Source organism: Mustelus asterias, chromosome 28 (assembly GCF_964213995.1).
Source record: "Mustelus asterias chromosome 28, sMusAst1.hap1.1, whole genome shotgun sequence".
NCBI lineage: Eukaryota > Metazoa > Chordata > Chondrichthyes > Carcharhiniformes > Triakidae > Mustelus > Mustelus asterias.
The window spans coordinates 20,864,860-20,879,240 of record NC_135828.1 but is presented as its reverse complement, the minus strand read 5'-3'; the positions used below and the strand labels follow the sequence as shown (position 1 = coordinate 20,879,240).

The 14,381-nt window shown below is 46.0% G+C and overlaps 2 protein-coding genes across 3 annotated transcripts in view; both read left to right on the top strand.

The window, feature by feature from the left end:
- The window catches only part of LOC144480304 (NFU1 iron-sulfur cluster scaffold homolog, mitochondrial-like), a 34,737-nt gene extending 32,100 nt beyond the window's left edge, over positions 1-2,637 (top strand). Inside the window, exon 7 of the mRNA XM_078199657.1 lies at positions 1,177-2,637. Within this exon, the coding sequence (XP_078055783.1) occupies positions 1,177-1,248 (72 nt within the window). The 3' untranslated portion in view covers positions 1,249-2,637. The remainder of the gene's footprint in view (positions 1-1,176) is intronic.
- An 8,470-nt stretch (positions 2,638-11,107) lies between these two features.
- The window catches only part of LOC144480301 (glutamine--fructose-6-phosphate aminotransferase [isomerizing] 1-like), an 82,500-nt gene continuing 79,226 nt past the window's right edge, over positions 11,108-14,381 (top strand). For both annotated transcript variants that reach the window (XM_078199651.1, XM_078199650.1), the window contains exon 1: positions 11,108-11,197. In XM_078199651.1, coding sequence (XP_078055777.1) covers positions 11,191-11,197 — 7 coding nt within the window. In that variant the 5' untranslated portion in view covers positions 11,108-11,190. The remainder of the gene's footprint in view (positions 11,198-14,381) is intronic.

Genomic DNA, 14,381 nt, shown 5'->3' with positions numbered 1-14,381 from the left:
ACAGAATTAACTAGTTGTTTAGAGAAAACTAGTTTCTTCTATAAGAAAATATTAAAAAGTGAACTGTGTTCATGCATAATGACTGTATTCAACTGTAAGCCTTTGCATTCCTTGCAATGTTTTCTTTTTATTAAGTTAGTTTTATTCCTCAGCCTTCAAAATATTGCCAAGTTTCCAACATTATCGACTTCCATATTCCTAATGCTCCTAATCCTCTCTTCCCAACAGGGAAGTTGAAGTTGATTCTCTTCAAATCTTGGTTATTTATTGGAAAACAAATTTTGCACCATTAATGTGATGTAGTAATGAATAACCTGATCATCAAAAGATTGTTAAATGTATGTTCTAATAACAGGTTAAAGTCCAATAGGTTTATTTGGAATCACGAGCTTTCGGAGCGCTGCTCCTTCATCAGGTGAGTGGAAAGGTAGGTTTCACAAACACGGCATATTTAGGCAAAGACACAATTGTAAGATAATAGTTGGAATGTGAACCTACCTCTCCACTCAGCTGATGAAGGAGCAGCGCTCCGAAAGCTCATGATTCCAAATAAACCTGTTGGACTTTAACCTGGCGTTGTGAGATCTCTTACTGTGCCCACCCCAGTCCAATGCCGGCATCTCCACATCACGTTCTAATAACCATTACCTTTATGGAAACTTAATGAGCGGAATTTTCCGGCTGTTCCTGCCAGCGGCATCTTCCAGTCCTGCCGCTGTCAATAGGGTTTCTCGTCTCTCTCACTCATGAGCACACTCACCCGCCGCTGGGAAACTTTGCTGGCAGCAAACCCCCACTGTAAGTTTCCCAGTTGGGGTGAGGGGGTGTGCATACGTATAAACACGATTCCGCCACCGCAAAACACCGCAGGGGCATGTGGAAAATCTCACCCAGTGTCGGTTTCTAAGTTAAACTAGTTGATACACGATCGGGGCCTGGAATGCACTGCCAAGTGAGATGGTTGAGGCAGTTAAGTTAGCCACATTTAAGACTCATCTTGATAGGCATATGAACAAACGGGGAATAGAGGGATATAAGCGATTGGTTTAGATAGGACAACGTGATCGGCGCAGGCTTGGAGGGCCAAAGGGCCTGTTCCTGCGCTGTACAGTTCTTTGGGTGAGAAGATCATAGATCTTTTTGGTAACCTCTGCTTTGATCCTTTCTTTAATGCAGGTCCAAGATGAAATCGATGAAGCCAACATTAAAGCATTTGAAGAATTAGAGAAGAAATTAAAAGATATCTAAATTATCAGAGTTTTTTCCCCCTGATTTGAGAACTCTGATTTTCTCAAAGTTTCTCTCTTCTGATGGCAATTCGGTTTGATTCCAGGTTAGCGAAGTTTCAGTCAGTGTTTATTATAAGAAATGTTGACGGTACAAATTGATACAGTTAGCTTCCTCTTTCTTCGTGTTGTTCTGCGTCTCCCTTAGTCTTGACCCTTTTGCATTGTCCATCTAACTTCGGAGTGGGAGAAAATGGACTGATTCCAGTCCTGTACCAATTTGTGGGACAAACACTGTTCCCTGGTTGCACTTTGATCTACGTCATCATGAAGGGAGTAAAGTGTTATTTTTTCTCTGTGTGTCATCTCAACACAAGACCCATCCACAGTAGAGTTAGAACGTGTACCAAAGCCACAGCCACGTGGACCTGAGCACTCACATAATTATGTGACCTCTCAGTTCCATGTACTTCCGGCAAGGAAAGTACCTTGCTCATGAACTTGAAATTTTCCCTGCCTACTTCTGCAAAAATAGTTGCCATTTTCCTTGTTTGTGCCACGTAGCAAGCAAGTCTGAACTGTGAAACTCAAAATATTGTGGGTGACCCGTCAACGAGGCCCACCAGTATTTTAGGGCATAAAAAGCTGGCTACCCTATCAGAAATTAAACGTAGCAAGTACCATACAAAATAGGTAAGTGTCAGGGACGGAAGATGTTGTATAAAATGCAGTTATGCCGTCTTCTCTGTACATGCAAATTAAATATACTTATTTTTTTGATGTATGGACAATTTGTATCTATAAAAGACTGAAGGGGAAATATGTTTGATGTACATAAGTTAATAGAAAATTAACTACTTGCAGCATTTAGTTAAACATTTGGTCACTACACTCTGGACACCTATTTGGTGATACACTAAAAACCTGTCAGAGAAGACCATTAAATATATTTGTTACAGTTCCACTAAGAACTTATCTTTAAAACTACTCTGCTTCTGTTGCCAAAGAAATACTTCAGCTAAATTTTCTAATGCATTTGCTATCCCATTTGTCATGGAGTTTTAGTTCAACAAAGTCTGTCTTGCTGTTACACATTTTTCTGAGTTGTGAGTGAAACCCTTTCAGTGTAGAACTTAACAGAACCCCAGCCTGCGTAAAGCCCTAACCCTGTTTGACGACCGAAAGGATGTGTGTCAAAACAGTTACTTCAATTTTATCACGTTGAACTGAAACGTGACCTGGAGCAGAAGCTTTCCATGTTAACAGCACTGTTGGAGTTTTAAATTGTTCACAGCACTCAAGCTGATATTGACTGCACAGTAACTTGTTTTCACATATTGTATAGTAGCGAAATTAAAATTGTAAAATAGTTGTATATTGTTGCAGTTGAAATAAATATATTGAGCTTTAATTCTATTGCGTTTTATTGAAAGGTTACACATTATTTCTGACCCTCTCAACCACTGGAGGCGTGGCCTGTTGGTAATTGCGTGTTGTAATTCTCTAGATTGGCATCACACCTTTCCTTTAATCAAAGCTTCAGTGCCATTGTGCACGTTTCAGAGTTTAAAGTTTACTTATTAGTGTCACAAGTACGCTTACATCAACACTGCAGTGAAGTTATGCTGGCGCAGTGGTTAGCACTGCTGCTTCAGGGGCCCAGGTTCAATTCCCGGCTTGGGTGACTGTGTGGAGTTTGCACGTCCTCCCCGTGTCTGCGTGGGTTTCCTCCGGGTGCTCCGGTTTCCTCCCACAGTCTGAAAGACGTGTTGGTTAGGTATGTTGACCCGAACAGGCACCAGAGTGTGGCGACCAGGGGAATTTCACAGTAATTTCATTGCAGTGTTAATGTAAGCCTTACTTGTGACTAATAAATAAACTTTTTTTTACTGTGAAAATCCCCTAGTTGCCACACTCCGGCGCCTGTTCGGGTACACCGAGGGAGAATTTAGCATGGCCAATGCACCTAACCAGCATGTCTTTCGGACTGTGGGGGGAAACCGGAGCACCCGGAGGAAACCCACGCAGACACGGGGAGAACGTGCAGACTCCACACAGACAGTGACCCAAGCCGGGAATCGAACCCGGGTCCCTGATGCTGTGAGGCAGCAGTGCCATCGTGCCGCCCTAATCCAGTGGCCAACTCTAGTGTCATCCCTATAATGAGATTCATTCTTGATGGGGACTTCCCATCAGCTACTGGTTATCACCTACGTTTAATGTTCCGTATGTAATTTTGTTGGAATTTTTGGAGATGGAGCCATCACTCTGTGGCTGAGCCAGATTCTGAAGGGGCAGAAATTGTCACGTTGGACAAGTGGGTGAAGCAGCACTAAATAACAGGGGCGGGCCTGTGTTTGGAGCAACCTTCCCGTAGGAATCTACTCAATAAACAATGGGAAGTGTTTTGACCATCGAAGAAGTTGCTGTGCTCAAAATTGCAGCTCCTGATTCCAGATGAAGACGTCATGGCTGACCTCATACACACACGGACCCACGGCAGAGACCTGCACTGTTCCTGTTGCCACCATTCCTTTGAAATGAGGTCAAACGACAAGGATAATTTAGCCAACAGTGAAGTGCCATCTGGAACGAATGGGTTTGGAAGGAACTAGACCAGATCTCAGCTGGAACAGACTGGTTTTGATCTCCCGAAGGTGTTGGAGATAAATCTGAAGGTAACGAGAGATTTTTATGTTAGAATGACATCCCCCCATTCTACGTTGTATAACATTTTTAAAGCAACGTGTAGTCTGAATGCTCTTAAGTTTGGAGTTTTAAAATGCTTTCTGGCTTATCAGTGCTTATCATTCCCTAACCCACTGAGTCAAACCTTCCTTTATGGTCTCTGCTGCCTAAGCTCTGAACTCCTACCCCTCTTTTAGATTCTATCCCATCTCCTGCCCTGCTCTCTCTGAGCTCATCTTGTCCATGAGATGCACTTTTCATTCAATTCAATTCTAATCAAACTTTTGACCACCCAGCTTTCCTTCCCGGGCCCCACATTAGCTGCTATTGTTAACAGTTTCCGCTCGCCATATAGCTTCTTGACTGTGGTTGGAGCTGCACTCATTCGGGCAAGTGCAGGGTATTTCATCACATTCCTGACTTGTGCCTTGTAAATGGTGGACAGACTTTGGGGAGTCAGGAGGCTTGACACCATCCAAGACAAAGCAGCCCCTTTGATTAGCACCCCATCCATAAACATGCACTCCCTCCGCCACCAACGCACAGTGGCAGCGGTGTGTAACGTCTACCAGATGCACTGCAGCTACTCACCAAGCCTCCTGAGACAGTACCTTCCACACCCACACCACTGCCATCGAGAAGGGCCAGGGCAGCAGACATATGGGAATATCATACTTGAGATTCCCCTCAGGCCACTCGCTATCCTGACTTGGAAATAAATCGGGCATTTCTTTACTGTCGCTGAGTCAAAATCCTGGAACTCCCTCCCTAACAGCACTGTGGGTGTACCTACACTATATGCAGTGGGTTCAAGAAGGTGGCTCACCATGACCTTCTCCAGGGCAATTAGAGATGGGCAGTAAATGCTGGCCTAGCTAGTGAAGCCCACATCCTGTAAATGGAATCATAGAAAACCTATAGTACAGAAGGAGGCCATTCAGCCCATCGAGCCCACACCAACAAAAATCCCATCCAGGCACGATCCCCGTAACCCGCTAATCCCTCTAACCTACACATTCCAGGACACTGAGGGGCAATTTAACATGGCCAATGCACCTAACCTGCATGTCTTTCAGACTGGGAGGAAACCAGAGCACCGGGAGGAAACCCACGCAGACACGGGGAGAACGTGCAGACTCCACACACACAGTGACCCAAGCTGGGAATCGAACCCGGGTCCTTGGCGCTGTGAAGTAGCAGTGCTAACCACTGTGCCACCCATGAATATTTTAAAAAATGACTGCCTACTTCCACCTTACTAATGTCGCCCAACTCTGCCTCGGCTCATTTACTGTTGCAAGTCCTCATCAATGCCATTATTGGGTAGCACAGTGGTTAGCACTGTTGCCTCACTGCGCCAGGGACCTGGGTTCGATTCCCGGCTTGGGTCACTGTCTGTGCGGAGCCTGCACATTCTCCCCGTGTCTGCATGGGTTTCCTCTGGGTGCTCGGGTTTTGTCCCACAGTTCGAAAGACATGCTGGTTAGGTGCATTGGCCATGCTGAATTCTCCCTCAGTGAACCCGAACAGGCGCTAGAGTGTGGCAACTCGGGGATTTTCACAGAACTTCATTGCAGTGTTAATGTAAGCCTACTTGTGACACTAATAAATATAAATGTCTGCACTGTAGAGGTTCTGCAATTACCTCCAGACTTGACTGACCACCTTCCACTCTTCATAAGCTTGTGCTCATCCTAAACTCTGCTGCCTCCATCTTGACTTGTGCAAGTCTCTTTCCCCCTTTGGCTCCTGCCTGCTGACTTACACTGGCTCCAAGTCCCAACAAAGCTTCGATTTTAAAATCCTCATCCTTACTTTCAAATCGCTCTGTGGTCTTGGACCTCCCTGTCTGTAACTCCCTTCTGCCCTACAAACGTTCCAAGATATCTGCACTCCCCTAGTTCTGGCCTCTTGCACATTCATAAATTTTATTGTTGCACTATTGGCAGCCATACATAAACTCTCTGTTATGTTCTGAAATTTCCTCTCTAGTCCTCTCCCATTCTCTACCTCTCCCCACTCCTTTAATCAACCTCTTTGACCAATATTTTGGTAATTTGTCCGATTATCTCCTGATGTGGCTCTTTTCCATTGATATTGCTGTTCTTAAGCACATTGTGACATTTGGCTATGTTCAAGGCAACTCATGATTTTATTGTTTCAGACTTGAAATAAGCTGCACAAGAGTTATCCAGTTCACCGCAAGAACAGATAAAGCATGGGAACAGCTTTGAATATATTTAATGTTCTTTCAAAATGTCAATTGTCCACATTATATTATTCCAAAATGATTTAGAAACGATATTGTTCATGAATACGTGCATTGACAGAATGCTATGTCACTCACTACTGCATTAGTGTTCCAAAAGGGGAGTTAGTTAGCTCAGTTGGCTGGACAGCTGGTTGGTGATGCAGAGCGACACCAACAGCCCGGGTTCGATACCCGTCTGACTGAGGTTATTCATGAAGGCCCCACCTTCTCAACCTTGCCCCTCGCCTGAGGTGTGGTGATCCTCAGGGTTAAATCACCACCAGTCAGCTCCCCCCCTCAAAGGGGGGAGCAGCCTATGGGGACCTTAGTGTACCAAAGCAACAATGTATTATTCTGCAGCACGTGTGAAAATGGTGTGATAGTTTCTGACTTTCGGGAACTGTCTGCACTGTTAGTGTCAACAGATGTGGAGATGCCGTCGTTGGACTGGGGTAAACACAGTAAGAGTTTTAACAACACCAGGTTAAAGTCCAACAGGTTTATTTGGTAGCAAATACCATTAGCTTTCGGAGCGCTGCTCCTTCGTCAGATGGAGTGGAAATCTGCTCTCAAACAGGGCACAGAGACACAAAATCAAGTTACAGAATACTGATTAGAATGATTCTACTCCACTCCATCTGACAAAGGAGAGCCTCTGGCGATGATCTTTGCGTCGTCGATGGAGACGGGAGAGGTGCCGGAGGATTGGAGGATTGCGGATGTGGTTCCAATTTTCAAGAAGGGGAATAGGGATAGCCCAGGAAATTACTGACCGGTGAGTCTAACCTCAGTGGTTGGTAAGCTGATGGAGAAGATCCTGAGGGACAGGATATATGAGCATTTAGAGAGGTTTAGTATGCTCAAGAATACTCAGCATGGTTTTGTCAAAGGCAGGTCGTGCCTTACGAGTCTGGTGGAGTTCTTCAAAAATGTGACTAAAAACATTGACGAAGGGAAAGCGGTAGATGTGGTTTATATGGATTTTAGCAAGGCGTTCGATAAGGTCCCCCATGCAAGGCTTCTAGAAAAAGTGAGAGGGCATGGATTCCAAGGGGCTGCTGCCCGGTGGATCCAGAACTGGCTTGCCCAAAGGAGGCAGAGAGTGTGTATAGATGGGTCTTTTTCTAAATGGAGGTCGGTCACTAGTGGTGTGCCCCAGGGATCTGTTCTGGGACCCTTGCTGTTTGTCATTTTCATAAATGACCTGGATGAGGAAGTGGAGGGATGGGTTGGTAAGTTTGCCAACGACATGAAGGTTGGTGGGGTTGTGGATAGTCTGGAGGGATGTCAGAAGTTACAGAGGGACATAGATAGGATGCAAGACTGGGCGGACAAGTGGCAGATGGACTACAACCCAGATAAATGCGTCGTGGTCCATTTTGGTAGGTCAAATGGGATGAAGGAGTACAATATAAAGGGGAAGACTCTTAATACTGTAGAGGATCAGAAGGACCTTGGGGTCCGGGTCCATAGGACTCTAAAATCGGCCCCGCAGGTGGAGGAGGTGGTTAAGAAGGCGTATGGTGTGCTGGCCTTTATCAATCGAGGGATTGAGTTCAGGAGTCCGGGGATAATGATGCAGCTATATAAGACCCTCGTCAGACCCCACTTGGAGTACTGTGCTCAGTTCTGGTCGCCACATTACAGGAAGGATGTGGAAAAGATTGAAAGGGTGCAGAGGCGATTTACAAGGATGTTGCCTGGATTGAGTGGCATGCCTTATGAGGAAAGGCTGAGGGAGCTCGGTCTTTCCTCCTTGGAGAGACGTAGGATGAGAGGAGACCTAATAGAGCTGTATAAGATGTTGAGAGGCATAGATCGGGTGGACTCAGAGGCTTTTTCCCAGGGTGGAAATGGCTGCTACGAGAGGACACAGGTTTAAGGTGCTGGGGGGTAGGTACAGGGGAAATGTTAGGGGGAAGTTTTTCACACAGAGGGTGGTGGGCGAGTGGAATCGGCTGCCGTCAGTAGTGGTGGAGGCAAACTCAATAGGGTCTTTTAAGAGACTCCTGGATGAGTATATGGGACTTAATAGGATGGAGGGTTATAGGTAGGCCTAAAAGGTAGGGATATGTTCGGCACAACTTGTGGGGCGAAGGGCCTGTTTTGTGCTGTAGTTTTTCTATGTTCTTTCTATGTTCTATGAGACAGGAGCACCCGTAGGAAACCCATGCAGACACAGATTCTCTCCACATCGAGAGAGAATAGAGCCATTGTGTCGAATCTGGATGACCCGATCATATTGAATGTCAGAGCAGGCTCGATGGGCCGAAATTACCTACTCCTGTTCCTATTTTCTATGTTTTCTAAAACTTTTCAGGACAATTGGAAAGAAAAAGATTCACTGCCCAATTGGATGATAAGTTGTGCCGAACATATCCCTACCTTTTAGGCCTACCTATAACCCTCCATCCTATTAAGTCCCATATACTCATCCAGGAGCTCTTAAAGACCCTATTGAGTTTGCCTCCACCACTACTGACGGCAGCCGATTCCACTCGCCCACCACCCTCTGTGTGAAAAACTTCCCCCTAACATTTCCCCTGTACCTACCCCCCAGCACCTTAAACCTGTGTCCTCTGTGTCAGCCAAAACAGCTTTTTCCATTTGTTTATATCTGGTCAAGAGTTCAAATAATTATTTTTTTTAAATGTTATTTGTCAATAGAAAAGAACCACATAAGGAGATAATAGTTTTTTTAAAAAGTTAAAGTGTAATTTATTAGTTTCACAAAGTTAAGTTTATTATTAGTCACAAGCAGGCTTACATTAACACTGCAATGAAGTTACTGTGAAAATCCCGTAGTCGCCACACTCCGGCGCCTGTTCGGGTACACTGAGGGAGAATTTAGCACGGCCAATGCACCCTACCCAGCACGTCTTTCAGACTGTGGGAGGAAACCGGAGCACCTGGAGGAAGCCCATGCAGACACGGGGAGAACATCCACACAGACAGTGACCCAAACCAGGAATCGAACCCAGGTCCCTGGTGTTGTGAGGCAGCAGTGCTAACCACAGTGCTGCCCCAAGGAGGCTTACATTAACAGCGTAATAAAGTTACTGTGAAAATCCCCTCGGGCAAATGAGTGAAAGATTGATTAAAGAGGTAATTCAGGATTGCACAGGGCAATGTGCTGGCACATTGATTTTCAATTCCTGGAGGATCATCAACTCAGTGAGAAATGCTCTTTGGTCTGCCTGAAACTTGTCGATCTTCCAGTGCAAAGAATTCTCCTTGACTGAATGTGACGGACTGGCACATTCCAAGCTCCAGGACTACGTGCTGATGGACGCTCTCAAGCTTAGGGCAGCTGATGCCAAGGCACAATGGGGAAAGGCCAACGTGTAAGGCCTTTCAGCCAATGTAGACCAAGGGGCTGGTAACTGGGTAAACCCCTCGGACTGTGCGCTTTATAACTAACTGTAAGTAACTGTATAAAGCAGCTCAGAGTGCTGGCACAGTGGTTAGCACTGCTACCTCACAGCGCCAGGAACCCGGGTTCAACTCCAGTCTTGGGTCACTGTCTGTGTGGAGTCTACACATTCTCCTCATGTCTGTGTGGGTTTCCTCCAGGTGCTCTGGTTTCCTCCCACAGTCCAAAGTTGTGTGGGTTAGGTCGATTGGCCATGCTAAATTGACCCTTAGTGTCAGGGGGACAAGCAGGGTCAATATGTGGGGCTACAGGGATAGGGGCTGGTTGGGATTGTGCTCGGTGCAGACTCGATGGGCCAAATGGCCTCCTTCTGCACTGTAGGGATTCTATGATGACTGATGTATATAGTTTGAAAATAATTGTACTCACTGTAATTGAACTGTTTGTGTTATGATGGCCAGGAGGGATCGTCAAATCACCTTGTGGGTTTTGTGGAGTATGACTTCCCTTCTTGAGTGAGCGGAGGCATGTCAATGGGAAGTGAGTGGGGGGGGGGGGGGGGGTGTTGAAACCCATTGCCTCAACGTGGACCGTTGTTGTAGGTCCCCGGGTACAGACTACATGTCTGGCTCGAGGGGCCAAATGGCCTTCTCCTATCTTCTATGTTGTAAGCTGCAAGCGCAGCTCTTCCCTTTAATTATCAATAAAGGGTTTCTGGGTGACAGAGGACTGGCCTTGGCAGAATTATTACATAGAATGATAGAATCCCTACAGTGCAGAAGGAGACCATTCGGCCCAACGAGTCTGCACCGATTCTCTGATAGAGTATCTTACCAGAGCCTTTCCCCCTCCATATCCCTGTAACCCCACACATTTACCATGGCTAATTATTCTAACCTGCATATCCCTGGACACCAAGGGGCAATTTAGCATGGCCAATCCACCTAACCTGCACACCTTTGGACACTAAGGGGCAATTTTGCATGGCCAATCCACCTAACCTGCACATTTTTGGACTGTGAGAGGAAACCCACGCAGGTACGGGGAGAACGTGCAAACTTCACAGTCACCCAAGGTGGGAATCGAACCCGGGTCCCTGATGCTGTGAGGCAGCAGTTCCAGCCACCAGATGTACTCATTATCGAACTGAAGCACCTCAGAGTGCATCCTGACAGGCCAGCTATGACTGCAACACTACAATTCTGCACCCTCTCCTTTCCTTCCCCCCTCTGTACTCAATGAACGGTATGCTTTGTCTGTATAGCGAGCAAGGAACAATACTTTCCACCGCATCCCCAATATATGTGACTAGAATAAATCAAATCTTTGGAGAAAATGTGGACATTGATACAACAGTAAAGTGCAACAATGTGTCTTTGGATTTTTTAGAAGGTTTTGTTTGCATAGCATATAGAGTAAAGAAAATAATCCGGAGGGGTTGTTGATGAGAACAGCATAAGAAATTGATGAATTAGGAGAGGAGACAGAAACCAGGCTGGGAAATACGCGCCATGTGTCTGCGCGTAGGAAGGTGGGGCAGCCGCGGTGACGCGCCCGAGCGCTTCCGCACGGATAGAATGTTGTGACAGAACGTTACAAAGACGTCGCGCAGCAACAGCGGTGACAGAGCTGTCTCAACGTTCCAAAATAGAATGTGCGGTATGTATCAATTGGGGCTGGAGAGCCAGACACAGCCTGGCCCCTTCCCCTTGTGGAACAGGCTTGTTTCTGAGGGGGAGGGGGACAAAGCCCTGTCCTTTTCCAAGGGCGTTTGTACTTTAATATTAAAGCTGCCTCCCGTCTTGTTACAAGGTTGCTTTCGCCACATCTTGCCAGTGTTAAGAGAGTGAATGCAGATCGTTGCTTTTAATTCTATCCTTGCTTCCCTTTAATTCAATCCTGGTTTCTTTTTTAACCTCCCCCCCCCCCCCCCCTTCCCGTCCCCTTTCTCTCTCTTCCCCGTCCCCCCTTCTCTGGCCTGCTTAAACTTCCCTACATGGTAGCGTCGGATTTATTATTATCTTTTTTGCGTTTGCTTTTGAGGCGGTGTGGAGCCGTAAGAGATGGGAGTAAAAGGTGGGAAAGCACAATGCAGTTTTTGTGCTTTTTTTTGTAACAAACTTGTCATTGAATGCTCGCATCCCCCCCTGTGGTGGGTGGATAACTGAAAGAGCTGGATACATTTTGCAGATTGGCAACTGGCTTCTTTTCCACGTTGCCAAAGTTTGGGTGAAGGAATTGAACAGCAGAGGGTGGTGATACATGGGGCCCTCACTCAAATTGACATTGTTCCGTTCGGGGGTAGAGTAGGCTGACGGGGAGATTGAATTGAGGTGTGTGGAATTATGATGAGGAAAGACCCATTTCTGTTAGCGGTTGGAGGACATAAAGAAATCTCAAGGTTTAAAGTAATTGGTAGGAGTTGGCAGCCCAGTTTTTTTTCACTCGAAATGGTGTTGGAGGGCTGCAACTCGCTGCCTGAAAGGGTAATAGAAGCAGAAACCTTCATTCCATTTAAAAGGAACGCTCAGATTATACACTGGAGAGGCAGTAACTTTCGGGGCTACAGGGACCAAGGGCTGGGAGGTGGAGCAGGCTGGATAACACTTTTAGGGCCAGCACTGACACAGTGGACCGAATGACCATTCGGTCCACTGTGTCAGTGCTGGCCCTAAAAGTGTTATCCAGCCTGCGCCGTAACTCTTTCTAAGTAACAAAGGTACAAATTAAATACACAGGCTGAAAGATGACAGAATTCCGGGTGAGTACAATGGATCCAAAACCTGGTCTCCTCTGATCATGCATTATATCCTGTGTCTGAATTCGCGGCGACCCATAAAATAGCCCAGTCTGCAAGTTATGGTGGCTCCTATACGAGGTTCTTGCTGCAGTCTTCCTCGTTCGGAGCCTCCCCAAATGATGCTCAGATTTTTGGGAAATTTTTCTGCTGTTTAATTGAGTTTGAAAATTTATCCTCACTGACACGATCGCACAGTGGTTAGCACTGCTGCCTCAGGGACATGGATTTGATTCCCAGCCTTGGGTCACTGTCTCGTGGAGTTTGTACGTTCTCCCTGTGTCTGCGTGGGTTTCCTCCAGGAGCTCCGGTTTCCTCCCACACTCTAAAGGTGTGCAGATTAGGTAGATTGGCCGTGCTAAATTGCCCCTTAGTGTCCAAAGATATGTAGGTTAGATGGATTGGCCAGGCTACATGTGTGGGGGTTACGCGGAGGGGAGGGCCTGGGTGGGATACTCTTTCAGAGATTCAGTGCAGACTCGATGGTCCGAATGGCCCCTCTGCACTATAGGGATTCTATGGTTCTATGATTCTTTGAGAGGTGCTCTGTATTTTCTGTTTCCCTGAATGCATTTTTATGGCATGGGCAGCACGATGGCACAGTGGTTACCACTGCTGCCTCTCAGTTCCAGGGACCCGGGTTCACTGTCTGTGTGGAGTTTGCACGTTCTCCTCGTGTCTGCGTGGGTTTCCTCCGCGTGATCCGGTTTCCTCCCACAGTCCAAAGATACGCAGGTTAGGTGCATTGGCCATGTTTAATTTTCCCTTAGTGTCCGGGATGTGCAGGTTAGCGGATTAGCGGGGTAAATATGTGGGGTTACGGGGATAGGGCCTGTGTGGGATTGTTGTCGGTGTAACTTGATGGGCCAAATGGCCTCTTTCTGCACTGTAAGGTTTCTATGATTCTATGATATATGAAACATTGAAACTTGAAAAGTTTCCATGGTTGCAGATTCTTAAATGCATTGTACTTGAATAATGGATAGCTTGAAACTTCATTCATACTTAAGGAGTATTCTGTTATTACCAAGATTGTTACTTAAGTCCCTCAATTCCATATACTCCATGTCTATTATTACCCATGTCTAACAAAAGTATCAGTCCATTTTATATTCGATGCTGCAAATTGTTGATGGCTATCTGTAGTTGGAGATTTTTGTTAATATCTATTAGGCCACAGCAAACAACAACTTGCATTTGTATAGTGTCTTTAACATGGTAAAATATCCCACAACACTTCACTGGAGTGTTACAGAACCAAAGATTTGATATTGAGCCATATCAAGGCAGATGACCAAAAGCCTCATTGAAGGAATATGTTTTACTGAGTGTCTGAAAGGAGGAGAGAGGCTCAAGGAGAGGTTAGGGTCTTGGCAATTGAAGACATGGCCACCACTGGTTGAGTAATTGAAATCAGGCCCGAGTTAGAGAGAAGGGCAGGTACCTCGGAGGGATGTGGAGTCGATTACAGCGATGGGGGAGGTTGTCAGACCATGAAGGAATTTGGGAACAAGGTTGAGAATTTCAAAATTTATTTTATAGTCTTGGACAATTCTGGAATGCGTAATAATAGATCAGTGGGAGAGAGAGAGAAGGGGCTGTTAGAAATACTTCATTGCTGCTGGTTTCAAAGATCAACAGTCATAGAAATGGGAAATTTACAGTCCGGAAGGCCATTCAGCCCATCACGTCCACGATGGCTGACAAGGAGCCATCCAGCCTAATCCCACTTTTCAGCTTTCGGTCCACTGCAGGTTTAACTTGGGGTTGTGATTGAGGGAAATGCGGTAGATGTTGTCTACCTGGACTTTCAGAAAGCCTTTGATAAGGTACCTGACACTAGTTACTTGACAATCTAGAGTGTGGTAACAGTGGAAATTTGATGCAGAGAATTCAAAATTATCTTTAATCCCTTAGTCCCCTATTTCGAGAAGACTAAAATACAAAAGCAGGGATGTACTGCTGAGGCTTTGTAAGGCTCAGGTGAGACCACGTTTTGAATATTGCGAGCAATTTTGGGCCCCGTATCTAAGGAGGGATGTGCTG